General features: G+C 44.5%; 1 protein-coding gene across 1 annotated transcript in view; it reads left to right on the top strand.

Annotated features, from left to right (window-relative positions):
- Nucleotides 1-27,155, top strand: part of VIPR1 (vasoactive intestinal peptide receptor 1) — a 64,613-nt gene that overhangs the window by 28,158 nt on the left and 9,300 nt on the right. Inside the window, exons 4-9 of the mRNA XM_017746794.1 lie at nt 258-358; nt 2,345-2,477; nt 14,969-15,122; nt 17,493-17,553; nt 19,872-19,941; nt 22,808-22,899. Coding sequence (XP_017602283.1) covers nt 258-358; nt 2,345-2,477; nt 14,969-15,122; nt 17,493-17,553; nt 19,872-19,941; nt 22,808-22,899 — 611 coding nt within the window. The remainder of the gene's footprint in view (nt 1-257; nt 359-2,344; nt 2,478-14,968; nt 15,123-17,492; nt 17,554-19,871; nt 19,942-22,807; nt 22,900-27,155) is intronic.

The following is a 27,155-nucleotide window of genomic DNA, read 5'->3' as shown; positions in this document are numbered from 1 at the left end:
GCCTCTTTCCCCCGAGTAGCTCTAACCTGGGTCTGGAGTGGTCCAAGCTCTGCTGCATCCAGACGCGTCCTCCTCACTCACACCGGCGGTGTCTGAGTCACGTGCGCTACTGGATGGGATTTTAAAGGGTGAAGGAGTTGGAGGTGTTTTAAGAGAACAGAGAAGGATGATTTCCTTGTCCCAGCAGTCAGTAATGCTGTGTTTAGGAGTGCACTTTAGACCTCTTTGAAAGCCCTGTTTTCTTTCTTTCACACCAGCAAACGGCGTTCTACGGAACAGTCAAGACCGGCTACACCATCGGACACACCTTATCCCTCATTGCCCTCACGGCTGCCATGATCATTCTGTGTCTCTTCAGGTAAGACCACAAGCAGAAAAAGGCACAGGGATGACTCAAAGGCTGGTAACTTACAGCCTGTACAGGCCATGAGTGTTACAGAAAGATGCCCAAGATTTCTGTCAATCTGCGTTGGATAGGGAAGTTCCTCCATCTTTCAGTGTCACTGTGCTTTGGTGTGTGATTTGTGGCCTTTGTGTGAGAATTGTAACCCAAATGCAATTATTTAGGTGGATTCATCTCACTAAAGGTAGATTGTTGCATGATGGATCTCTGTTAAAGGCCATTTACCCCATAAACCTGTTACAGTCCAGACAGTCCTAGTCAGAATGGTGTGTATGGATGCCATGGAACTTCTACTTAAAGTAGGCATTCAAAATGGTACCCAAAATTGCATCCAAAAATATCCAGGATCACAAAATCCCAGAATGGTTTGGTTTGGAAGGGACCTTAAAGTCCACCCAGTTCCACCCCTTGCCATGGGCAGGGACACCTTCCGCTATCCCAGGTTGCTCCAAAACCCATCCAACCTGGATTTGGACACTTCCAGGGACGGGACATCCACAGTTTCTCTGGGCAACCTGTTTCCTCCCAAAGTCTTTTCCAAAAACACTTCCTGCTGCTGCTCTATGGCAAGACAGAGACACCCAGAGCCATTTGAGACTTGCTGGTGTCCTTGAGATGAGCACAAGGGTGGCAGATATGATGCAGAGCCTTCAGGAGACCTAGGCCCTCATGGATGGGTGGGCAGATGCTCTACAGCTCATCAAATGGCATTAGAATCCCAGATTGCAGCACATGGATTAATTTTTGCTCTCTATTGTTTGTAATAGATTCAGGCATCTAAATTTGGGTGCCTCCCATGAAGAAGTCTGCATATGTGCAATCTCATATTATAAATTCATATATGTAAAGGGAGAACAGCAAAAAACAGACCTCTGTGAGATGGAAAAGTCCTTTGGATGTGGTTCCATCTCCTTGTGTAGGGACAGAGCACATTTTCTAGGGTAACTCTCACACCAAGACTGGCCTCACCCTTCAGGAACTTTGCACTTCTCCTCCCACGTGCTCTCTCCACTCCTCTCACAAGGGAGGAATCAATCAGACACACATGCAAGTGACGTCCACAAGGTACAAGGTGCCAGCCAAGCTGGTGAAACCCTTGAGGATCCTGCTCTTCCTTCATGGGAAACAGCTTAACTTGACTTGCCTTTGCCTGCAAGCACAGAGGACTCGGCTCAGCCCCATTATCTTGCCATCATCGGAGGTTAGGAGCGCAACCTCTGCCAGTGCACACTGGCTCGTTAAGAGGTGGTAATTTTATTACGTTGCTGAGTGAGGTCTGGCGTGGTTCTGGTGTCTGTACAAAGTACCCATTTCCAGACTATTAAGCCTTTCACTTTAGCTGATGTAAAGTTTCACTTGGAAAAAAAATCTCCTACTTGATGAGAACTCGTCTTTAAAATATGAGCGGGCAAGGGATAGAAAAACCCTGGTGTAGTTCTCAGTATCATTAACAACCAGTAATTTTTAAGTGAAAATATAGTTCATATTGCTCCAGAAATCCTGTAATATGTGTTAATTCTGGCAACAGGTGCTAAGAAATTTTTTGCCTCCTTGAAGAGACGTTTCACTTTGAAAAGAATTATTGCAGCAGAAACATTCTGTAGAAAACAGCCCTTTATCACGAGCACAGTCTGCTCAGTCAAAAACATTTCTTTTCCAGTGGAGAGCAGCAGGATGGACTTGTTTTCTGTCATTCTGTATTTTGCCCTGTTTTTCTGAGGATTGAAAAAGCAGCAGCACTGCTGCAGATATGTGGATTGCCACGTTATGTGGATTTAAAGAGGCTTAAGTGGATTTGTGGCGATGTTCACCAGACCAGAGCCTGTCTCAGGAGTTCTAATGTTTAATTGTGACCCTATATCGTGGCAGAAGAAACGCGTAAATATAAAAATGTTTTTGAGAAGATTTTCTATTCAGAAGTGTTTCATTTCTTCCCAACAGAAAACTACACTGTACTCGAAATTACATTCACATGCATCTCTTCATGTCCTTCATCATGAGAGCCATCGCAGTCTTCATAAAGGATGTCATCCTGTTTGAAAGTGGGGAGTCCGAGCACTGCTTTGTGAGTTCAGTAAGTAGCCTTGCACACTGAAATTTCCACCTCACTTTGTGGCACCTCTTAAGCAATGCACCAAAAATTATCTTGCAAGTGCGTGTGAGACAGTACTTTGGGAGGATTTCAAATCCTTTTCTAGTTTGGAAGGAAAAAAAAATCCATGATTGCTGCCATTTGATTTATATGGAGAAGGAATAATTTGATTATCAGAGTCCAAAATGTGTATATTTATATTTATAGTTATAGTTATATTTTATATCTGGTCCCTTCTGGGGTTGGACTTGATGGTCATACAGGTCTTTTTAAACCTTAAGGGTTTTATCAGGTGAAACTCACAATTCTACATGATTTTGGGGTTCCTCTCAGTCCCGTGTCCATCTCCCAGCCATGTGCTAGTTTCTTGGATATCCTGGTCAAAGGAGACTTGTGTTTAGGGATTCAATAAAACCTTTTCCTTCAGTGAGGACGGGAGTCAGACCCAAATTCACATAACTAATTTTCATTATCTACGGGGTGAATACCCCCAAGAGTTATGTGTGTAAAGTGTGTCCGTAGTCAGTGGGGCTCTGATTAATCTGTTCCCTGGAGTCTGGAGGGCTGTTCAATCCTTTGGGAGAAGGCACCTGCATGTGGGTGACTCTCTGGGCTCCAGTGACCAGATCCCTGCAGGAGTTCAGGCAGCAAAGCCATGTGCAGACATCATCATCCATTTTTCATCTGAATCAGTATCCCACGCTCACTGTCTGCAACTGTGAGATTTCCCTACTGGGATGATAAATAAAGGGAATAAAGGAGTTGGGTTATTTTTTTCCCTTTCAAACTCAGTGTTATCAGCTGGAGCAAACATTAAGGAGGGAGAAGGGCTGTTTATCTAAAGGCCACATTGACGTAAGAGGACACCAGTCATTAATAAATTTAGGCAGGAAATTGAAATCACCAAAATGAAGAGATGTGATCCGAAGTTATCCAGGAAAAAAAAAAAGAAAAACAGGAACCCTCCATAGTAAATTCAGAACATCAGATGAGCTGCTTGTTGATAATAGCAGGGGACTGGGCACAGCACTCCAGCAGATCCCTCTGGACCTGTTTTTTATGTCATACAGCACCAGAAAAAATATTCCCTTTTCCATCCACCCAATTTCTTCCTTGCTTGCTGGCTTTCTTGTATCCTGAGTTCTGTCCCTGCTGTTAAAAGGACCTTTCTGCTTGAGCATTTCCCAGTTGAAACACAGAGCAGCCTACTCTCAGCTTTTCCCAAGAACTGTGTGCAGCATGATCCGTTCCCTTTGGAATGTCCCTGTGTGCTTCTTCCTCTCCCTGATTTACCAGGATCGGTATTCTTGGAATGGGATTTTCTTGTGAAGGTCCATGAATGGGTAGAAAGCCATGGAAACTGGAATGAAAAATTGCCAGCGATAATTGTCAATGCCAGCTGGCAGATGAGCCAAGACAGGACAGGCCTCTCATCCCTGTGGGAGTTTGAACCAGCCTCTCATCCCTGTGGGAGTTTGCAGTGGGTCAGGACTGAGGCACAGTTGCAGAGAGCTGAGTGAGAAGTGTTTGCTTCTCATCCATCCAGAAACACTTCTGGGTGTAAATACAGGAGTTTTCCTGCAGAAGCCACAGCTCCCAGAAGCCATCACGCTACATGGCTAAAACATTTAAAACAGTTTCTCCCCGTCAGAAGATTTTTGAGTTAATTGCCAGCTGAGAGTGAATGGCTGGATGATACATAATGGCTATAAAATTATGTGGAACAAATCTGTCTCCAGCACATTACACTGAGCATACCCTTTGCAAAATCTGCACCAGTTTTGAGCCAGCATTTTGGACAACCTTTCAGGTCACAGTCTATAAATAATGAGAGAAATGCCTCTCCTAACATTCATCTATTAGGAGAAATTGTTGTAAAATCCGTTGTGTTCCTGTGGCATTGATTGGGTTGGGTGAGCTTGACTTAAGTTAAGATTGTGCTTTGAACTTGCAGGATAAAGCTTGACTTGGGAGACCTGGTACTAATTCATATACTGAGGATTTTATACACAATTCACTGAGGGTTCTGTGTGCAATGGCTGGATGTGGCCTTGAGCTCATTCGGTCTGAGGAGAGATTTGAACAAACAATTTGTTCAATGCTCTCACTGCTGGGCTGGTTTAGATCAGGGCAAACCCAAAGCAATAAAAGTGTTTCATTAGAAGAAAAAATACCACACTTAGTTCCTTTAGGGAATGAAAGGATAAAGACACCCCCCTTCCAGAACACATTTAGGGCTATAAAATCCAAATGAATAGAAACCTCTCCCAGCATTTCTGATGAAGGCACCAAACTCCCCAATTTGATATTACCTGCTGCAGTAAGAAGACTTTAAGTTATGTTTTGTGCTCCAGCCACACAAAAATATGTTAAGCTCTCCACCAACAAATGTGTCAATGCTTCAATCAAGTAGGAACTCCAAGACATGAAGATGTATATGTAATTAAAAAAAAAAAATACAAAACCACTTTTTAATACGCTTTACTGCATTTTTACTTCATTTTACCTAGTTTGGGACACTTCAGGTGTGGTGTTAACTCTGCAGCATTTTATAGTTTTGGATTGCCATTGAGTTCAACTTGAACAAACACCCAGAAAAATTAATTTATTGATTATTTCTATGGGCCACAGTGCCTGAGAATGTGGCTGTAAGCATTTCAGGGCCAGTGCAGCTAAAATATATGTGATGAGCATCACTGAGTCATGGTGTGAGCCAGCACTGGGGATGTTTGCAGAGTGATGTGTGACATCCGTAGCCTCCTTGAGTTCCTTGGTCCTACTTTATGGATAAACTCATTCCTGGGGGAAAAGAAAAGTCTTGTTGCTTGGGGGAAAAAATCAGCCTGTTTTCATTGGGCAGAAACCCCGAGCTGACAAGCAGGGCTTGTTTTTATGGCTAAATGCACCAGGTTTAAATGATCTTTAAACCCAGGACCTGCACAAGGCCCCTTGTCCCACACCAAGGAAACTCAGCACCGGTGGCTTTGCAAATGTCCCTCACTCCCTCTCCTCTTCCCAGGTGTCCAAATCTATCAGACTGGTTTCTGGGCACAATGTGGGTCACTTGGCTCATGGACAATCCTTAGACTGACCTCTTCCAAAAGTGGATTTTTTGTGGGATTTTCCAGTAAAGAAACAAAACACCGCAGGGACCTTGAATTTTCTAGAGGGATACGAACAGCAGAGGGTGGGATGGCCACGCACAGATGCAGCCTATTGCTCAAGGTACCATGAGTAGACCAAATCCACTTTCTCCCTCTCTCTCATAAAGTATTTATGTAGCTTTTTTATTGTAATTATGTGTAACTGAATCATCCTATTGGCTTATATTGATTAAAAACAGGCACCTGCTCGAGTGTGTTTGTCAGTCGGGGCTTTAAGCACTTGGGTGTCGAGATGATCAGGCTCAGAGGGCTCTGTGGAACCACCCACTCAGACTCCTTCAATATCTATTGGGTTTGACTCATTCAGGTTGTGTTCTGCCTCAGTAATCGATCACTTCTGACAGAAAACTCACTGCACGTGCCTTTGTTACCTCTGCAAATTGTTCGTGGTGTGTGAAAAATCGCACCATTTTCCAGCCTGGATTTGCCTTCATTTTTCCTGGTTTGTTTTTGGTTTTTTTTCACTTCCAGACTCAAGAGGCCTCCGTAGGAGTTTTAGTTTTTCACACTGGTTTCCATAGATTTAGTGCCCTTCCCTCTTGGCATTCCCACAATTTTTCTTCCCCTTTCCTTCTCTCCCTGGGGAACACCCTGTAAAAAACAACAGTCAAAACAACAAATGTGGTAGAAGGATTGAACTGAACACTTCAGTTGTCATTTCAATTAATTTTTTTGTGGGTTTATGGATAGGTTTTGATATAGTTTCATTACTGCCATATCTGGATGGCATAATAATGATGAACCACTTACATTTCCAGCCTCGCTGAAGACAAAGACAACAGTTTGCTGTAAACAAAGATCAGGTTCTACAGATTAAATTCAGGCTGGCTTTTTTTCTGAGCTCTTCAAATTTGCCCTTGCTGAAGATTCAGCCAAGGGAGATCACATTTATCTTTTTCCTTTTGTATTATTCCAGTAAGACAAAAAATTCCAACAAAAATTTATTCTTTGCAAAGGAGAGTGGGAGTTCAGCAGTTGAGAATTTACACACATATATCATATTTTCAGAGTGGAAAATCATGGTTTTTTTCACATTAATTCCCTCAGGACAAACTGATAACAGGCGACAGCCCCCTAAAAAACTTTATTTATGGAAGTTAATGACAGATACATTTTCATTTCCAGCAGTGAGGCTGCTCAGATCCGTGTGGGAGCACCACGATACACAGGATGATGGAGAAATGAAAGAGTAGAAGCCTTTTTATGCACTTGTGCTAAAGCAAAACAAATATTAGGGAGTCAGTTGTTTCCTTGGGTGATATCTGATGATCACTGCTACAATCTAAAGTTTACAGAAAAACAGAAGGAAAGGGAAAAAAGCAAAGGAAAAAAAAAGGGAAAAAAACCACAAAACAAGCCCTAGAGAAAGCTCCTGTAAATCACACAAAAGAACAGGAAGAAAGCAGGGGGAAGGAATGGAGGCATCCTGGAAATAACCCAGGAATGAAGGCAGAAAGTCAGACTCTGGCAGAGCTCTGGAGCAGGAATTTTCTTTACTTGAGCGACTCTAGAATCCTGGACACAGCAGTGCCACCATCATGGGCTGGCACCTTAACACACAGCAGTTGCCAAAAAAGAGGGAAAATGGGAAAAGTGTGAGGATGGGCTTTATTAAAACTCCAATCACCTTCTCTTTTTAGTTTCTGCCTTGTGGTTGGCTTGGCTTATCACTGAAGATGTGCTCAGAAGTGCCATTATCCTGTGATTGATGAGCACAAAATAGGCACAGTTTAACCCATTTACCAAGATAATTCTATTTTTAAGTCTAAACTCAACTCTGAGTCATCCGACACGCAGGTTAGACCAGCCAGAGCTAATCAGCATCTCAGAAATACTCCCAGGATGGGTCCCAAAAGTCAAACAAGAATTCCTAAGAGACAAAATAGAAAGGCTGAGTCCTTCAAAGACTGACATGTACATAACCCCTGTTAAAACCAGCAAAGAGAAATTCTTAAATAGCCTTGAGGATCACAGTCATGGGGCTTAAAGTTGCTTCTCGTGTGAGGGAAAGCAGACCTAAGAGTTTCTTCCTGAATCCAACAGGACAGTGCTGGATTTGAGGAAGCCTGCATGGGAAGTGGGCAAGGCATGAAGTGCAGTTATGTGCACCACATTTTTTGTTGGTGTAAATTGGTGCAGCTCCATTTATTTTAATGCAGAATTTAATGGTGCAGCTCCATTTATTTTCATACAAAATTCACTGCTGCAACTCCATTTATTTTAATCAGTGCAGGATCTGCCCCTGCCGTGCTTTGCACATGAAATAGAGGCTGTCTCATATAACCTCCTTGCAAATCCTCACCTCATCCCTGGAAGTGTCCAAGACCAGGTTGGATGGGGCTTGGAGCCACCTGGGATAGTGGAAGGTGTCCCTGCCCATGGCAGGGGGTGGAACTGGGTGAGCTCTAAGGTCCTTTCCAACCCAAACCATTCTGGGATTCTGTTTCAATAAGTGCCTTGTCATTTTCAGCTGGCTTTCAGCTGGCACTGAGGAGGTGAAAGCACAGAGAAAAGCCAGGTTTATCTCTTGGGACTTTGGATTTCATATGGATTGAGCTGTTTCTGCAGAAATAATTCTCTAACCAGGGAAATAATATTCCATCCAGGTTTGTTAATGGCCCAGCCTTGTTGCAGGTGGAAGAGGCACAGGAAAGAGATAGAAATTGATCCAAAAGCTTCTTCCTGATGTGTCCATTGTTCCACAGTATTGATGGCAGCAGGAAAGCCTTACCTGGCTGAGGCACAGTGTGTGTACCTGGGTCAGGCTGCACAGCCCAGCTCATCCATCTGGGAATGGCATTTCTGTTTTATGAAGTGGTAACAAATCCACGAGCCCAGACACAAATCCAGGTTATAGTGGCTTCATAAACTGCCCAGTGACAGCTAGCATGGAGCAAGTATTCCAGGGCATGCTCTTGGGGCAATGAGGGGTGCATGAAAATGTAATGGATTGGGACCTGGAGGAAAGCAGGTTAAGATAAATTGAATTAATTTGCCACTGCCAAGGCTTAAGAGTGCACTTGCATAATGTTTCTGGGGTGCTATTGGTGCAGAGCAGGAAGTTAACAGGGAAAATGTGGGTTTGGGACCTCTTCTCCCTGTGCCTGAGACAGACAATGGCCATAAATCCAGTTAAACTGATCTGTCTGTACTTTTAAAAGTATATTCTTAGAGCTGAAGCCTCTGAAGGGTCCATCATCAAGACATAAAATTATTATCCCCATGAAGGTTTTATTTGTCATAAGTCCTGATAGATGAGAAGTTGCTTTAACAGAGACTTTCAAACTGAAGTCTACGTGCTTCCATCATGAGCCACTTCGCTTCTGTCAGGATGGCCTTTTAAGAATTTCTTGAATATTCATAGATATTGTTAAGTCCTTAACATCCTAAATTTCTGTGCATCTTCCAGGAAAACCAGCAGAGCCACCCACTAGTGCAGCAATTTATTGTTTGAAATTTCCTGCTTCTCACACTCCACAATAGGGAGGGAGGGAGGAAAGGAGTCAAAGGCACCCAAGTGATTTAGGAGGAGTTGTCTCGTTTGAGTATTTGAAGACAATTCATTTTCATGATAGCACATAAACTTTGTGGGGCTTTTTTATTGCCCACCTGTTTGAATCTGTGCAACTGCAATTAAACTGAGAGAAGAAAGGAAAGCCATGGCTTTTTGCCAGGCAGTCGGGCTTGTTTGTTTTTAATTTGCTTTTTTGCTGTTGTTACAGAAAAGGTTGAGTGTGCTAAGCCTAAGGTAGCACTTTTTCTTTTCTTTTTCCTTTTATTTCTTTTTCTTTTTTCTCTTTCTCTTTCTTTTTCTCCTTCTCTTTCTCTTTCTCTTTCTCTTTTTCCCTTTCTTTTTCTTTTTCCTTTTTCTTTTTTTTTTCTTTTTTTCCCTTTTCCGTCTCTGTCTTTTCTTCTTTTTCTTCTTTTTTTTCCTTCTTTTTTCTTTTTTTTCCCTTTTTTAAATTATTTTTTTATTCTTTCCCTTCCTACTGTCTTTTCTCCTTTCTTTTTTTCCTGGCTCAGCAAATTGGTTTGACCCAAGAGCTCATTTTGGGAGGAACAGAGTCACCCACTAGGGAACTCTTCTATTTCTGCCAACAATTTCCTTTGCTATCATGGCAAATTACTACAAATTCAGCCTCCAGCATGAAACTTGAAGTCAGCAGGGGCTTTGTCCTCGGCTTGTGTAGGGTGAAAGTTTGCTCAGGACAATAAAAATCCCTACTTGAGAGGACAAGAAGGACATTGAGGGGCTGGAGTGTGTCCAGGGAAGGGAACGGAGCTGAGGAAGGGGCTGGAGCCCCAGGAGCGGCTGAGGGAGCTGGGAAAGGGGCTCAGGCTGGAGCAAAGGAGGCTCAGGGGGGACCTTGTGGCTCTGCACAAGTCCCTGACAGGAGGGGGCAGCCGGGGGGGTCGGGCTCTGCTCGCAGGGAACAGGGACAGGAGGAGAGGGAACGGCCTCAAGTTGCACCAGAAGAGGTTTAGATTGGATATAAGGAAAAAAGCTCTTCTCCAAAAGGGTTCTCAAGCATTGGAACAGGCTGCCCAGAGAGATGGTGGAGTCCCCATCCCTGGAGGGATTTAAAAGAGATGCAGATGTGGCACTTGGGGATGTGGTTTAGTGGTGGCCTTGACAGTGCTGGATTTACAGTTGGACTCAATGACAATAAAAGTCTTTTCCAAACCAAATGATTCTGTGATTCTGTGAAATAAAAGTTAAAAGCAGAGAGAAACACCTGGTGAAAACTGAAAACACCTGTTTAGAAACCGAGTCCATCCTGACATCTCCATGCCACATGCACAGAAATTAACGGGCCTTGGTTAGCCATGGCCAGAGCAGTTAGATTACAAAATTATTGGGAATTTGACACTTACCTGAATTCCAGTGCCATGATAGCGAGATGGGGAGTTAATTATGTTGTGTAACCTTACAAGCAGAGAAATTATTAGGTTATTGGATCATCATTACAGATTTCATTATACTTTGGTTAGAGTGGATGTCTCAACAGAAGGGCTGAGGTGGGAACAGCTCAAAACTGATGGATTCCTGAATTTAATTATGATTATGAGTGTCTAAAGTGGAACTATAGTTATGGAGATGTAGGGTTGGGGCAGTCCCTGTGCTGGAAGTCCTTAATTTCAGCATCTCCACAGTAGGCGATGCCTGCCCCGTGCTATCCCATTCTCCAGGTCCTGAGTGGGAGCTACGAAAAGCTTTTAAATAAGATCAAGGAAGCCTCTTTGACCAGGCCTGGGAGAAGATCAGCTATTGCTGTGGGCAAATGCAGCACGAGTCAGCCAGCAGCCCTTCCCACAGCTCGTGTCTTCTGGGCAACATAAAACAAAAGTGCCAGATAAATCTGTCACTGGGAAAATGAGTTTCCATCAGTCTTCTGCAGGAATCTCAGTGTAAATCTCTTCCTCCTGCAGTGCTGGTGGTAGCCCAGGTAACAGCACCACCTTAAAGGGGATTTTGAGGTCTCCAGGTTTCCTGACTGGTTGATTGAGGTAAATCTGAGCCCACGTTTTTGCTGGAGGCACTGTCCCAACTTCATAAATAACGCCAGGAGCTGCATCACTGCCCAGGATTGCATGGGATGTCTTAAATATATCTTTAAGCTGACTTAAGTATGTCTTGGTGCCCTGCCCCAAACCTTCCACCCCACAGGAAGCTGCAGAACTCATGGGTACGAGGGAGGAACACGGGGTCTGCACAGGGGTTATGTCCATGCACAGGACAGGTCATACAGGGGTAGGACCTTTAAAAGGTCCCTTCCAGCTCAAACTATTCCATGATTCTATACAGGGGGAGGGATAGGCCAAGTCTTGTGGTAGGGATTGTTGTGACTCCAGTATTCCCAGTCCAGCTGTGACAGGTGGGATATCAATCACTCAAGGGCCCCTTTGTACTTCTTTTGTCTAAATCCTTCCTGAACCCAAGTCCTAAACCTGTAACACACCATATCCCTACTAAAGAAGGCAAGGGAGACTTGTATTGGCATTTCTGTGGAGCTGACTGACTTTTTTTGTAAAGTTTTATTCCATTCACAGGAATAAATCATGGTTGGGTGTGTGTAAACCTCAAAAACTCAGACCAATTCCTGTCCAACTAAGCCGCTCATACTGAGCTCAAGAAATTCATCAGCTGGTCCAGACTGCCAAACTTTAGGAGTTATGAATGAGCAGAGTTCTTGCCACGGAAGAGAATGATAAATTATATTTAGTGCAGTTCAGGTCTGAGCTAATTACTGCCTCCAGCATCTGAACTGTGTTTTTCTAGGTGGGTTAAAAAATTGATGTAGTAACCAGCTGATCCACCTAAAAAATGAAGAGGAAGGTGTTTTTCTCAGGGCTAACATTACTTGAAAGTACAAACTGCTACTGGGCACAAGGAGAAAGCCTGGCAGGGTTGTTTCTCAGTCTTCTTGTTCCCACCCTTGTGTCCCTTCTCTTTGCCTCTTTCTCTTGAAAGCCCTCGAGCAGGTCTAAGGAATGCCCCATCCTCAAGCAAACTTCTCCAATAATCAAGATTAAATTTTCTTATTGACTACGAGGAATTCAAAGAGAAGCACAAATGTCTTGGGTCAAAGAGTTTGTCAAGAGGGGTCAAGAGTTCAATGCCTCGTTGGCTGGAGGCAGAGTCCTTCCCAGTGTTCAGCCATTGGAAGCACATGTGGAAAGAGAGGGGATCCTTGTGGGAAAAGCAAAAGGCCAATGTCTGATGCAGCTCCAAAGAGAGGAGCCCCTCGGGTAGATGTGCCATCCACAAAGCCAAGGGAAAAACCATCTCATGCCACATCTCAGGTGGACATGAGCAGGGCAAGACCACTGAGGAAAGACAGGGAAATAAGCTGTAAATGAGCCTGTGGAAGAAGAGAGAGTAGAAAAAGCAGTGATGTAATTCAGCTTCTCCTGGTTAAAATGTCTGTCCTAAAAATAGCCTGTGTTAGTCTTTCAACAGTGACACACTGTGAGGTCTGCTCTTTATGAAAAAAATAAATTCTAGAGATGCAATGGCTCATCTCTGCCCCGTGTCTGTCATCTAAAGGATAAGATATCTTACATACATGAGGATTTTGTTCCCCAGCATTGTAACAGCCACTCTGAGGCTGAATTTAATCAATCAGGAAGGTGGAGACCCATTACCAAGTCCTGCACGGAATAAGGTATCCCAAAAGGCAGGAAGGGCTGTTTTCCAAATGTGCCGCTGAGTTGGTCTTTGAAGAGGATTCAGTGGAATCCTCAGCAATCAAACTGCACCTCTCATAGAAATATCTGCTTTAAACTTACCCACTTAGGCAATAGCAGCAAGCCCAGGCAGTGGGAAAATGCCATTATTTAATTTTAAGGACAGGACAGTGCATCCAACTCTGTTCCAGTGCAGAACATCCCCGTGCCACAGGAGATCCCTGGCAGCAAGATGTTACTGCCATATGCTCAAAATGGTGCACAGAAATGTCCTTTCTCCAGGTAAAACCGAAAATTCCAGGGGTGGGGAACTGCTCAAATAAGCAAATATCCCTCAGCAGGGAGAAAAGAATTGATCTGTTACAGGTCCCTCAGAGAAGAAGTTGCCAAATCCCAGCTGCTGCCCATGTGCATGGAGTAATAAAACCATAGAATCATTAATGTTGGAAAGACCTCAGAAATGATCGGATCCAACTGCTAACCTGATCCACCTCAGCTTTGTGACAAGCCACCACCACCTTAAGGGAGGAATTAGGGCCAGAGGCTGCCACAAAAGCAATGTTTGCCAGCACTGGGAGAAGAAGGGATGGATTTGCATCTGCAGTTTCTGCTGCCACAGCCTGGGTTCAGCACAGCTTTCTCTCTGTACAGCAATAGTCTGCAAAGTCGGGCTGGAAGGCCCTTCCTGAGAGTCTCTGCTGGGCAGAAACCACGTGCCCTGTTTGTGAGCAGCCTTCCCTTGTCCTGTGAAGCCTTGCAGTCCCTTGTGCTGTGCTCCAGCCTCCTGTCTCTGCCCTAAGTTCAGTGCAGCCACCCAGAAGGGATCCCCTGATGTACAATCTCCAAGGAAATCCTTGTTTTACAGGCAGGTGGTTGAAATGCATCAAATCTTCCCCCTTAAACCTCGTGTCTCACCTGGGAGCTGCTGAATTAGGGCCAAGAGTGGAACCATAAAAGAATTCAGTAGCCCCAGTAGGGCTGAGGACACACACACAGATCCCAGCTGGCTGCAGACACACCAAGCAGGCACTCAGGCTTTGGGGGAAAGGAAGGAGCGGTGGCAATGTCACAGAGCCATGTGCACACAAAATCAGGGAGAGACCAAAGGTGTGATGATGCCATCGGGATGAGGCTGCTGCATCCCCAGCCTTTGCCAGCTCAGCCCTGTGCCACCTTCCCTCCCCAGCGGTCCCTGAAGTCAGACACAGAATATTCTGAGTTGGAAGGAGTTCACTGCCTGCTCTGCCTCCACTTTCCCCCATCACCACCCCTCAGCAAGTCCGTGTTTATGCTCTGCCTCACAGGAGGGAGCTGAGGTGCATGGAAGTTGTTTGTCAGGAGTCCGTGAGCATCCCCAGTGTCACACACTGATGGGTTTAGGGGAGGGCTGAGGGTGGGGAAAGACACTCCCAAAACATGTGGCATTGAAAAAACACTTTCCACACTTCTTCTTTTAACCAGTGTTTCATAGCAACTGTTTTTTTTGAGCATGGAGGGAAATGGGGTCTTGTCACTGGTGCAAATTATGGCTCTAAATTCAGCATTCTACATGTGCAGGACGCCAGGGAAGGGCCACTAACCAGGGAGTGAGAGCAAACACTTGCCCCAGAACGTGCAGGGAATCAGCCAGGCAAACTCCCTGAAGGCAACAGGGCAGTTTCTGAGTCAACATCTCAAGGATGTGCAATGACACACTGGGTGCAAAGTGTCAGAAATTTCCATTTTTTATTTATTTCTTTGCTAAGGGAACTGTTGCCATTACCTGTGCTGCAGTGAAATCTCCACACAGCAAGTCACTGTGTTTAATTACTCATTCCCTGAAGGTAAACAATTCACCTTCCCTTTTCAAATCTCTGCCCTTCCAGTGCAATAAAAGCTGTGCATGCTTTTGTGTGCTTACCCTGCTTCTCCTGCCTATCCTTTATTTTAAAAATACGTATCCCAGTCCTTCTTTTCCTAAAGGGGAGCAACTTTTTTTTAGACTTGGCTTTTCACCATAGAGTTGATTCCATAAGGAGTTCAGGTGCTGCACAAAGCAATCCCAAAGATACACCCAGAGCAAGGTTTCCTGGTAATTTGGTCTTTCCTGCGCTTCACCACTGTTCATTTCTTCTCTTCCAGGTAGGCTGCAAGGCCATGATGGTTTTCTTCCAGTACTGTGTCATGGCCAACTTCTTCTGGCTGCTGGTGGAGGGGTTGTACCTTCACACCCTGCTGGTCATCTCTTTCTTCTCAGAGAGGAAGTACTTCTGGTGGTACATCTTAATCGGCTGGGGTACGCATCTCCTCCCCGACGGACGCCAGGAGGGGATCCTGAGTGGCATTTTTAGCAGGAATTTAGCACAGATACCTGAAGGCTCAGGTGGGGCAGAGATGTAGAATACAGCACCCAGCCCCCCTAAATCCTGAGAAGGATTTGAGGGTTGCTGCTGGATGAGAGGTTGGGCATGAGGCCAAAACATACCCAGAAAACCAGCTGTGTCCTGGGTTGCATCAAAAGAAACGTGACCAGCAGGTTGAGGGAGGTGATTCTGTCCCTCTACTCTCCTCATCTGAGACCCCACCTGGAGAGATGCATCCAGCTGCAGGGTCCCCAAAATTGGAAGGATGTGGAGCTGTTGGAGCAACTCCAGAGGAGGTCACGGAGCTGTTCCAAGGGCTGGAGCCCCTCTGCTCTGGAGCCAGGCTGGGAGAACTGGGGGTGTTCACCTGGAGAAGAGAAGGCTCCAGGGGGCCCCAGAGACCCTTGCAGGGCCTAAAGGGGCTCCAGGAGAGCTGGAGAGGGACTTAGGACGAGGGATGGAAGGACTGGACACAGGGAATGGCTTTGAACTGAAAACGAGTAGATTTAGATTAGATATTGGGGAGGAATTCTTCGATCCTGACTGGGATCCCGAAGTTGATATCATGCATTGGCCTTAAATTGTAAGGATGGATCCCAGCAAGGCAGAACTCCTGGACTGAACCAGACACTGAATTCAGGCCAGCAAGCTGCCTTGAGATCCCATCACCTGTGTGCTAATGCTGATAACCTTCTGCTCACTGCATTGATGATTTTTCCAGCTTTAACACAAATCTGGTCTCAAACACATCAAATAAAATAGAAACAAAATCATAAATAAAATAAAATAAAATAAAATAATATAAAATGTGCAGAACAAAATAAAATAAGAAAAATGGCAAGGAAGAAAGAATTAAGCTCTTCACAAAGTAACTCACAACTGAATTGCTGACTTATGCAAATTAATCCTACCAGATCAACTTCTTTTATTTCTCCAAAAAGGGAACAGAGATCTTTTTCCCTTTTATGCCATTTAGTTGAAGATTTATATTTAACTAAGAAGATAATTTTCTACTGCCTGCTCCTGATAGCAGAAACTGAGAAATAATTAGAGTGGGGAAGAATCTTGAGAAGAAAAGATTAAATAAAATTGTGCCTTGTCCAGGGATCCACCTGGGCTTGGGATTTGATCAGTTACCCATGGAGTAACTTTCATCAAAACTGACAGGAGCTACACTCGGGTTCACACCGCAAAAGAGAGATGATTCTCCGTGCTCTGAGCAGAAGGAGGGATGATGGGAGCAGGTCTTGTTCAGTTAATCAGGTCAGACCTTCGTTAAACTCACCTTGTGCTCTAGATATTCTTTATTTCAGCACTGGAGAGCTGGAAGGTTTTAAAGAAAAATGCACGAAGGTAACAATTTAAATCACAGGAAATTTCTTGCACTCTTAACGTGTCCTGAGGTTGCTTGGGAGCAGGAGGGCAATTCCAGAACACGGCAGGTGGTTGAGGGAATTTTTGGCCTTCCAGTCATCCATCATTTGCAAGGGCATCAGGGATGGATCTGGAATGGATTATGCATGAATTAATAATTTGGATGTGCTAATTACAGTTCTTACTGACTTTAGTAGGGTTGCACTTGGAAATGACTGGTAATAAACTATAGACAATCTGTGAGTAACACAGAGCAAAGAGACGTGTCCTTCCTGGAGTATTTCCAACCTAAATCCAGTCAAAGACAAGAGACAGAGAAAAGAGCCAGCGCAAGGATGGAACAAGACCACCTTAGTCTGGCAGATCATGGAGTGAGGAGCAGAAGCAGCTTCACCTGGCCAACTACAGACAGCTGCGTGTGAACTTGGCACTCCAGGCTCCCTTACAGGGCAAAAGGGTCCAGGGATATTTCATATTTATTGTCCTAAATCAAACATTTAACGTAGCTGGATGACCTGTGTGTGAGAAGCACACAATTCTGCCCCTTGATGCTAAAGAGAGCCTGTGGTGACCTCCTCAGGTACAGGTGTCCGCACTGTAGGACTCTCAAGTGGTCCCTATTCCCTGAATTTCACCACTGAAAGTTTTTTCTAGGCACTGCAACAGGAATATCAACGTGCTGGGATCAGTTACAGGGAGCTGATCTTGCATGGCCAGAGGGAGGGAAAGGCAATGTTACCTGTTTGGGTTGACAACGTGAAGCATTTTTCCACTCCTGAGGGAAGGCATCCCCTCAGTCACTCAGGAGAGATGGAGAGCGAGGGAGAACAGCCCTGAGAAATTAGGCAGAATTTAAATAATCTGGTAATGAAATCAGATAACCATTTGATCATGATTTCTGACAGCAACACCATCTCTTCTCTGCTCAGGTGCCCCCTCCGTTTTCATCACTGCCTGGACTATTGTCAGGATTTACTTTTTCGATGTTGGGTAAGCCTGTGCCCTCAATTATCTTTCCTTTATAATTCTGCTCACCTTTATGGTCAAGGAAAGCCCTGCAGCCTTAGGAACCCACAACCCAGCAGCAGTGGAACCTCTCCCCTGTCACCAGGAACCAGGAAATGCTCCAAGATCTCCCTGAAATGTCACTTTAAGCCAGCGACACTCTCCCTGTTTTCTTCCCAATGCCTTGGTCAGGATATTTGCAGGGAATTTGTGAGCAGACCTTGATGGTTGCATTTGACCCCCTGCTCAGAGCAGAGCTTTGCACCCTGCAGAATTGACACTAAACATGCTCATGCAGCAAGGAATTGATAAACACACCCAATTCTCTCTCACAGAAAAAGGCTAAAAATTCTGTGGGTTTTTTTTTTCCTCAGGCAGATTATAGTCTCTATTTTTCATCCTCTTTAACCTAGCAGCAGCCTTTGATATTTTGTATGAGAAGCAGACAGAATGCAGCTAAGAAATCAGGCAGATACCAAAGTTATCCAAGGATATGTGCAAGCAAAGAGGATTTGATCCTGAAATCCTCATTCTTGCTTTTATTCAAGCAGTCAGACTGCAGTAATTGGAATGGGTTTTAAAAGAAAACACTCCAAAGAGATGCAGAATCAAGTGTTTATTCTCTCCTCAGTGTGCATTCCCTTACTTCTTGCATTTGCATCCTGGAGTTAACTCCATTTTCTCCCGTGTGCTCTTCCCCTCCAAATGTGTCCTGAGTTGCCCTTTTTTCAGTACAAGAAGCAGCTCAGATTTCTCATTGCATTTTTGATTTATAGTCACGCCTGCACATTTCCTGAGGGCTACTCACTTCCTTTATGGTTTCACTCTATCTGCATAAAACTGACCTTATTTACTCTGTTAATAAATAGCCTCTACAATGAGACAGAGACAGGAGGATTTAACCATTCTGGACACCAGCATTCCTTACTATATATTCCCACTCAGCTCCAACAATTCTTAATAAAAATACAGACTTCTTTGCGTTTTCTGGGGGCTTTAAAGCCCTACATTTTTGTGCTGAGTAAAACAGAGCCTGAATTTACAGAATATATTAATACCTAACATAGATTTTTTTTTTCATTACCTGCAGAGAAAAAAATAGCAGGAAATTAATCCAGATTAAATAAACCCTAATTATGGAAGATTGGTTAAACAACACTAAGCCTCTATTTAAACATTCTAACTCCAAATGAAAGTGACCTTCATTCAGACTGTCTCAATTTATTTCAAAAATGAAGTGCACTAGACATAATGAGGGCCACTTTAATTCTAAATGAAAGGGCTGCATACACCTAACTGGAAGCATCTGGATGTGAGCAATTTGCTCCATCTCCCTTTAGAGTTAGTGGAGATTTAGTCAGTGTAGTCCACGGAGTGCAATTTTTATCACCCTAAAGTTGGTGCTTAAAATAGGTCTCAGGAACTGTGCCCTAAAAGTGCCTCTCTTCATCTCCTGCTGCCTGCACTGCCAACACTTGGAATTAGAGGAGCCGAATCCGTGTGAAATTGTCTACAGCAGGCTCCCCTAATCTATTCTTAACATGAAAGCTGCCCAATTTCCATGAATGTTTTCCTAAAAATGCACCTTCTCTCACCTGACTCTGCAGATAAACATGTCCCGAGCAGTATCAGTCATTTCCACATCAGTCCTTTCCTCTCATTTCCTCGTTGGCTTTAAAATGCAGTCCCAGGTGAGTGGTGGTGTGTTCAGGCAGTTCTGGCTTCAGGAGGAAATAAATCCCACCCTGGACCCTGTGGACTTTTCTAATTCAATCCATAGCTCAGGTGCAGATCTCTGGATTTAGTGAGGCCAATCCCACCACAGGCTATTATCTTTTTCAGAAGGACACGATGGATTGTTTTTTTTCTGATGGTGCCAATTTCTCTGTGCTTACCAAACCTCCTTCACCCAGGATGGTGGAGAGTGCTGGAGCCCTGATGAATCTTTTCATAGATTTTGATTGATTTTCGTGGTTTTGACAGAATTTCCCTGCAGCAGAGCTCAGTGTAGGAGAAATTAAGAAAATCACCACCTCGCCCACATTCATGCTGCCTAACATCCTCCAGCCCATTCCATGGCCAAGGGGATAATCTTGGCATTACGTCTGGGATATCTGGTACCTACCAGCACTCACAGCCACTGCAAAGCAAGTTTTGGCCATTCCCAGTCCATACACACGAGGTTTAGTCCTCTTTGCACAACCCAGCCTAGCAAAACTTAGCTTTTAGGGAGAGCTGAGAAGGTTACAGACCTGCTTGCTTGCTGTGCTTGATGTTTTAAGTCTGGCTTTGTTTCTTTTCAGGTGCTGGGAGGAAGTAGTGGAATCCCCATTCTGGTGGATCATTAAAACTCCTATTTTGGTGTCTATTTTGGTAAAGTATCAGCACATTCTGCTGGCTGCAAAGCCACCTTTAGTCCTAAGTGGGGAGGGGTGAAGGGGTGTTGAGAAGTGTCCTGTAAATGTCCATGGAAAATGCACTGCCAGGTAAAATCCCACTGTACACTGAACACTTGCCTTAGGATGAGGAAGTTCCTCCTCCAGAAAAACACCTTCACCTGTAGCACCATGGGAGTTTGAGTGACCAGGCCACCAAGGTGGAGCTCCCTTTGAGGTAGCTTTGGCCACCTCCATCTCTTTGGTGGAGTGGCCATGGGAGTGTGCAGCCAGATGAGGTTGAGGAATGTTCCTGAGAGATCCAGGAAAGGCTTGTTTTGCCTAAGGAATCAGTGGATGTCTGAATTCCATCCAGTGACAAGTGCCAGGAGTGGTTTTGTTTCTCTGAGCTGACCAGGAAGACTTGTCCTGTTGTAGATGTCAATACTACAAAGTAACATGAGATGAGTCTACCACCAATTTCTGCTTAGATAAAAAGGGAGTGGATGAATTCCCTCAGGAATCTGCCTCTTGCATCCAGTACAGAGCTGCATTCCAGCTGTGTATTTTTAGTGTAAATTCTAGAGGAGCTTGGCCAATTTCCAGAAAAATCAACATAAGTGTTTGATTTTAATTCTCTGGATATGATCAGTCCTGACCATAGAAACCAGGACACTTCTGAGGAACTCTGGGTCCTTCCATCCTTGTTAAACATTGCTCTGTTGGGCATGGATTCAAACCTTAAAACCAAATGAACTGGAGTTAAACTCAGCTTTGACTTTTCTTAAATGAAGGAAAGGATGTGGGAAGGGAAGCAAAAAAAATGCAACAGAAATCAAATCAAATATATCTATTTTTAAAAGAAATCTTTCCTTAGACATTCTTCTTATTCCTTGTACATTGTGACCTTTAAAAGAAGACTTTTTTTTTTTTCTGTAGCATTTGTCATGCAGGGATTCCAAACTGAAAGTTTTAATAATGACATCTTGCTCTGTTTACTTCACTGATAAGAAATACAGTACTTAGATGACATATCTCCAAATATTTATGTCATCCTAGAAAGCTATAGATAGTACTTTCCCTTTCCTGAGATAAGCTTTCAGTCAAAAATACACCCCATTATTCTCCTCGGATCAATGAGTCTGTATTTTCTTTTGACCAATAAATCTTTTCCTCATTGCCCAGCAGAATTTACCCAGCAGTTCCTGATTTTCCTTCAGCAGATACCCTATAAATCTGTCCTAAAGGAAGGGCATGATAACCACCAGCTGATGAACAGCAGGTTTCTCTGGGGGGTAGTGCAGCATTTCCTCCAAATCTGTGGAGATACAGCTGATATCTCAGTGTAAGGAAGAAATACATCTACAAGATCTATAAGATCTTTAAGATACACAAGATATATTGTACATTCACGGTGTTAAGCACTGGGACACATCGAGTACCTTTGATTATACTCTGGGTTGAAAAAATAATCTAAACAACTTCTCCAATATCCTGATTGCTGTATCTTCTACCATGGAATGCCAAGGTTATACTATGCCCATATGTCACATTCCACTCCGTGTTTGCTCTTGACCACTCCAAGCCAACACAGTCAGTATTTAATTGCTCCATTCTTGCCTTCATTGCAGCAGCTTGTGTGTTATCAATGCTCATTAGTGTAATTGATCTAGATAATACTGGTTTGAACTAATAAATTTCACTTGCCACCAAATCAGACACACAAACCATTTTTATGAGGAAATAAGTACAAACAGAAACTATGATAAATGGCTCAGGATAGGTAAAAAGTGATTAAGCAATGCATCACAATCAAGAAATGCAATTAATATCCAATCATTCATAGGCTTTGAAAAAAGAGTGTCTATTTGAGAGATGGGCTTCAGTCTGTTTTATTCACCTTTTGTTGAGATAAATGTAGGAATTGCTGGAAGAAATCTTAAATCTATTTTTTCAGGGAATCAGATTGGCTGGTTTAACACAATCCCTCCCAGCCACTGAGCCTCTAAAAATCAGAATCATTTGCACATTCACTGACCATGAAAGGATAAAGAAAGGGGTTGTGTGCCAAACTAAAACTGAACTAAGTCCCCAGAAATGTCACTGCTTTTCTGCTGTCTGTGTTGCATGAGTAACAGGGTGACTCAATGGATAGGACCTTGAAAGAAGTAGATTTGCATTCAATTCATGCCACCAGGACATTCCCATTCCTAGCTCTACACCTTTGCTATTAAATTGCTTGAGTACTTTGGCAGAGCACTGTGAGATTTCAGGGTTGAAAAGAACCACCTAAAATCTGGGTATCAGCCAGACTGCTCCAGGAGGGAATGTTTCCCGCTACCTTGGTGAGGTCTATCCCTTGCTGCACAAGGTCTCCAGACAGGACATGGCCAGTAGGATTGAGTAGAGGCCTGCTGGAGTGGATTCTGCTTCGTGTTTTGGTTTGCTTTCCCTGGCTCAGCACCTCAGCGTTTGCCACGCTCAGCAGCCGGTCCCATGTCCGGGGATATCCTACAACTTTGCCTCCGCCGCCCCGCCGCGTCCCAAGGCTCTTTCCCCGCCCCGCCGTCGGCACTCCCGCGCGCAGCAGGACATCGTGCGGAGCTGTGCTCTATGGGCTTGACATCATCATACTTGGGATGTATGACACGAAGTCCCAAGCAGGCTGATGTCAGGCCCAAGATGCCATCCTGTGTCGGTTTTCTATGTGCTCCCCCCGAGCGGGGCTCTCTGCTCATGGCTTGTTAAACTGCAGCTCGTTCCTTGGCCAAAACATTCCAGTGAAAGGAATTCCCCTCTAGTGACGGGCTCTTCTTCCTGGGGAAAAATGCTGATGGTTTACTCCTCTCTTCCCATCCCGACAGGTGAACTTCATCCTCTTCATCTGCATCATCCGTATCTTGGTCCAGAAGCTGCATTCCCCAGATGTTGGGCACAATGAAACCAGCCAATATTCGTAAGTCCCAGACTTTTGCAGCCCTATCCTGTGGTTTTTGAGAAACCTGCTTGGCTGCTTGATAGTTCGTTATTGCTTCTTAGTTCATGTCTGTCTGCACTGATCAGGATCAGTTAATTTTAATTGCTTAAAACAGATTAGAATTTAGGAAATGGAGCATTTGCTAGAACAGCTGAGCAGGTTTTATGTCAGTTTGTGGCAGGTGAGAAAGATTTCTCCTGGGATTAACGATGAAGAAATAAGACTAACGATAATGATCATGAAGCAAAATATACTTTTTTCTTTGAATATTTAATATTTATTGGGTTCTGAAGGCAGAGGGACCCTGATAGAAAACAAAAAGTTGCTGTCCACAGTGTATGGGCTTTTTCTTTCATGACCCTCAGTTTTAAAGAAGAAGAGATCTAGAAAATTAGCACACTCAATAGAATCTATGACAAGTTTTCCTTATCCTAAAGCAGATCTCTAAACTAGATTGGATTAATTCAATACATTTCTTTTCCTTGTTGAGAAGGATCACTGTCTCAGAAGTTTTGCTTGACTTAATGCTTTTATTCCAGGGATATGAGGTTGACCTTAATGGGGCTTTATACAATGAACAACATGCAAGAGAGATCAACATCTCTCTCAGTGGCCTAGGCTGGTCTCAGCTGCAGTATTTGAAGAGTGAAAGAAATGTCTGTGTGAAAGGATTTATTCTGGCTCCAATGCAAATGAAATAAAAGTCCAGACCAGATTATTTTTGACTCTTCCCACTGTTCTGGCTCCGCTTTTCAGCTATCCTGGATAGTTATTAAATGTTTCCTAGAAAATAATTAAGTGCAAAAGTCCAGTGTCCGCATGGTCACTGTTCACAAATCTTTGTCTTTGGAGGGAGTTGCGCTTTTGGGTATCCTGAAAAATCTGAGCTCAGTTCATCTTCCTTCAGGATGGAAAACAGTAACAATATGTTCCTTAAGTCCTGCCCAGCTGCAGCACTGAGCCTTTCTCTCTAGTGATGGTGAATTATTCATTTCATCTGCCTCAAAAGATTCTCAGATTTATGAAAGGAAATGCCAGTTTTTGACCTTAATTTTCCTGGCAGCAGCCAAAGCCAATTTACCTCTTTTTCTGTCATTACAACACACCAACATTACCAGACCCTGTGCTTTCTGTCACCTCCCCTTCTGGATTTCCAGCTGGGAATTTTATCTTTGGACCCAAGGTTTGCAGCAGGTACATAGATTAAATCAGCATATTTAGATATGTTCTAGGATTGGGCAGTGTCCTGGCACTGCTGGCTCCTGTTCACCTCAGCAAAAGTGCTGCCAACATGCATCAGAAGAGTTATGCCCAGATTATCTTGGAGGTCATGCTGGGCTTTGGGTTCAGGACACATTTTCCTGTGAGGTGGGAGCTGCCAGGAAAGCTCTTTTTGCCTTGTAAACAAATGTAGTGCAGCAGTTGGTAAAACACAGTTCCCCTCACTGACCTGCCCAACAGGGGGTTCTGCTGAAGGACAACTGATCCTCACATCTACAGCTCCTCACCTTCCTTCACCACCTGGAAAGGCAGCTCAGTTCCATTAGGGAATGAATCAGTTGCTCACTTCACAGAAATCATGGAATCCCACAAGGTTTTGGGTTGGGAGGGACCTTAAAGCTCATCCGGTTCCAACCCCCTGCCATGGGCAGGGACACCTTCCACTATCCCAGGTTGCTCAGAGCTCCTTCCAAACTGACCTTAAAGTTTTAGGTTTCCAAGCCATACGAGGTGCTTTAGGACACCTCCAATACTTGCTTGGACCTGGCACAGAGGACCCAGGACCTGTGGGAGATTTGTCCCCTTGTACAGTGGCACCTGGCCACCAGCCATATTCCCTGGGGCGGCTGGAAATCTCTGTTGACTGTGTTGACTGTAGTAGGTACAAGACACCACACTTTCCTGTGGAAATACATATCAATTGCCTGAAACTGAAGGCTGAATCCCACCAAGGTGAGTTCTCAGTGTGGTCCTAAGATTTTTACTTTTAGACAGCAATCTGTGGAGACTTCTGGGGTCCAGAGCCTGGGGTTTGCCAGCAGGACCCAACCGTTCTCAGCAAAAAACTGCTGCTTATGAAATGTTGAGGGAGCAGGGGGTGTTTAGCCTGGAGAAGAGGAGGCTCAGGGTGACTCTATTGCTCTCCACAACTCCCTGAAAGGAGGTTGGAACCGGTGGGGGTCAGGCTCTACTCCCAGGCAACGAGTGACAGGATGAGAGGAAATGGCCTCAAGTTGTGATGGGAGAGGTTCGGGTTGGACTTTGGGAGGAATTTCTTTACTAAAAGGATTGTGAAGCATTGGAATGGGCTGTCCACGGGGGTTTGGAGCTTCCATCCATGGAGGTGTCCAAGGAAGGCCTGAAAGTGGCACTTGGTGCTCTGGGCTGGTGACAAGGTGGGGATCGGGCACAGCTTGGACTCGATGGTCTTGGAGGTCTTTCCCAACCCAAATGACTCTGTGATTCTGTGTGGATTCCACCTGCCAAATCTTAGTCAAAGCTGTTTTAAACTAACAGCATCCTGGATATCTCACTTGCATTTCTCCCTGTTTCTCATGTATATTTTGTACTGTTTATTTTCCACAAACATGGCCTGCTGACACGCTGACAGCATTGTTCAGTTCCAAAAGGTTTGAGTTTAGCTGCAGGCTGGAAGTTCAGGTGTGCTGCTGACTCCCTCATTAATGCTGCACACAGGGAACTGGGCTTTCAAGTACTGGAAACTGCAAAAATGAGTCTCCCAAAACAGTTTTCTGGAAATGACGGGGACATGTGCAAGAATAGGACACCAATATTCCAGGCAAATAGAATTTGTCTTCTGCAACAGAAAACTTGAGAAAAATTCATCTCTCTCCATTCTGTTCCTGTCCGTGGATCAGTATTGTCATCAAAGTTCTCTGAGTAATTTTCCCACTGTGATTTCAAGGAGAGTGATGGAAATGTTGGTTCACTCTTGCCCCTTCCCAAGGACAAGAGCAGGTTCCATGCAGGTTACTGGACATGTGTTTTCCCTAAGTTACCTGTCACCACGTGTATCTGTCAGAGAGGGGAGGTCTAGGATGTGCTGGGAATGAGAGTAACAAGGGTTTTTGAGAATCCATGGCTTCCAGCAGATTTAACCAGCTTTAGACAATCTCCCAGGCAGTTCTGCCTCCTGCATAGCCAGGGTTGAGCTTCCTGGAAGAAATTACGCTGTGACTGGGGAAAATTATTTTCCTTTAGCAGGATTGCAGTGGGGTGGAGTCCTTTAAATATCACAGAGCCCTTGCCTTGATGCCAAAATAAAATCTAAAACTCAACACCTGGTTAAGCTCAGTGTTGGGAGCCAAGGACTGGTGTGAGGAGCTGTGCAAGTCAGAGAACAGGGCTCAAGGTTTGTCATTTTTGTCCTTTTCATTACCACAGGAGGAAAAATATTGTAATTAAGGCCCCAATGCTGTCTGCAATGATAAGACAAAATTTTTCTAATCCACTGGAGGTTGCAAACAGCATTTCTGTGAACGTGGTACACAAAGGTGGCATCACATCTTCTCCTCTAGGCTGATGTTCCTCAGAGACTGGGGAGAGAGGAGAGATCTCAGCAAAGCCATCGTTGATATTCACTGAACTGCTTGGAAAATGAGTGACTTTCTCATATGTCAGGAGCTGGGGGAATTAGGGCTTGGTCACACCAGTGTGGCTCCCACTGGCCAGAGCTGCTTCTGAGAGTGAGGAACAGGGAACTTGGATGATCACCAGAGATGGTGACAGTCCCGTGGCAGAGCAAGGCATCCAAGAGAACTCAGATTTTGGATCCCCATGAGCAGGGATGTGCCTGCTAGTGAAGCATGTGGGAAAGGCAAATTCCTGTAAAGTCCCTCAGCTTCCTGCAGGCTCTCATTTTGCCCAGGATGAGCCACAGCCTCCAATCACAGCTTTAATGTCGAGCTGCCTTTGGGCCAGGCCCAGGAAAAGCTGGAAGAGCTCTGCTGGGAGACACAGGGATGTGCCTCTGCACAAAGCTGCAACATCAGCCTCCCCCGTGGGCTTGTGCAGGTGGCAAATAAATGAAGATGGTCTGAGAGGACTGAGCCTGATGAGGCTTTGGAGGTGAAGGGATCGCAGGTGGAAGAATGAATATTTCCAATATCCCAGCCTTAGCTTAATTTTCTCCAGAAGCCTCTGAGAGAGGGGGAGATGCCACAGGATGTGAGTGACCAAGGGAAACAAAACCCCCACAAGCATCCTTAGACCCT

The sequence above is a fragment of the Corvus brachyrhynchos genome, unplaced genomic scaffold (genome assembly GCF_000691975.1).
Source record: "Corvus brachyrhynchos isolate BGI_N302 unplaced genomic scaffold, ASM69197v1 scaffold18, whole genome shotgun sequence".
In the NCBI taxonomy this organism is placed as follows: domain Eukaryota; kingdom Metazoa; phylum Chordata; class Aves; order Passeriformes; family Corvidae; genus Corvus; species Corvus brachyrhynchos.
This window is presented reverse-complemented; position numbering and strand designations above follow the sequence as displayed.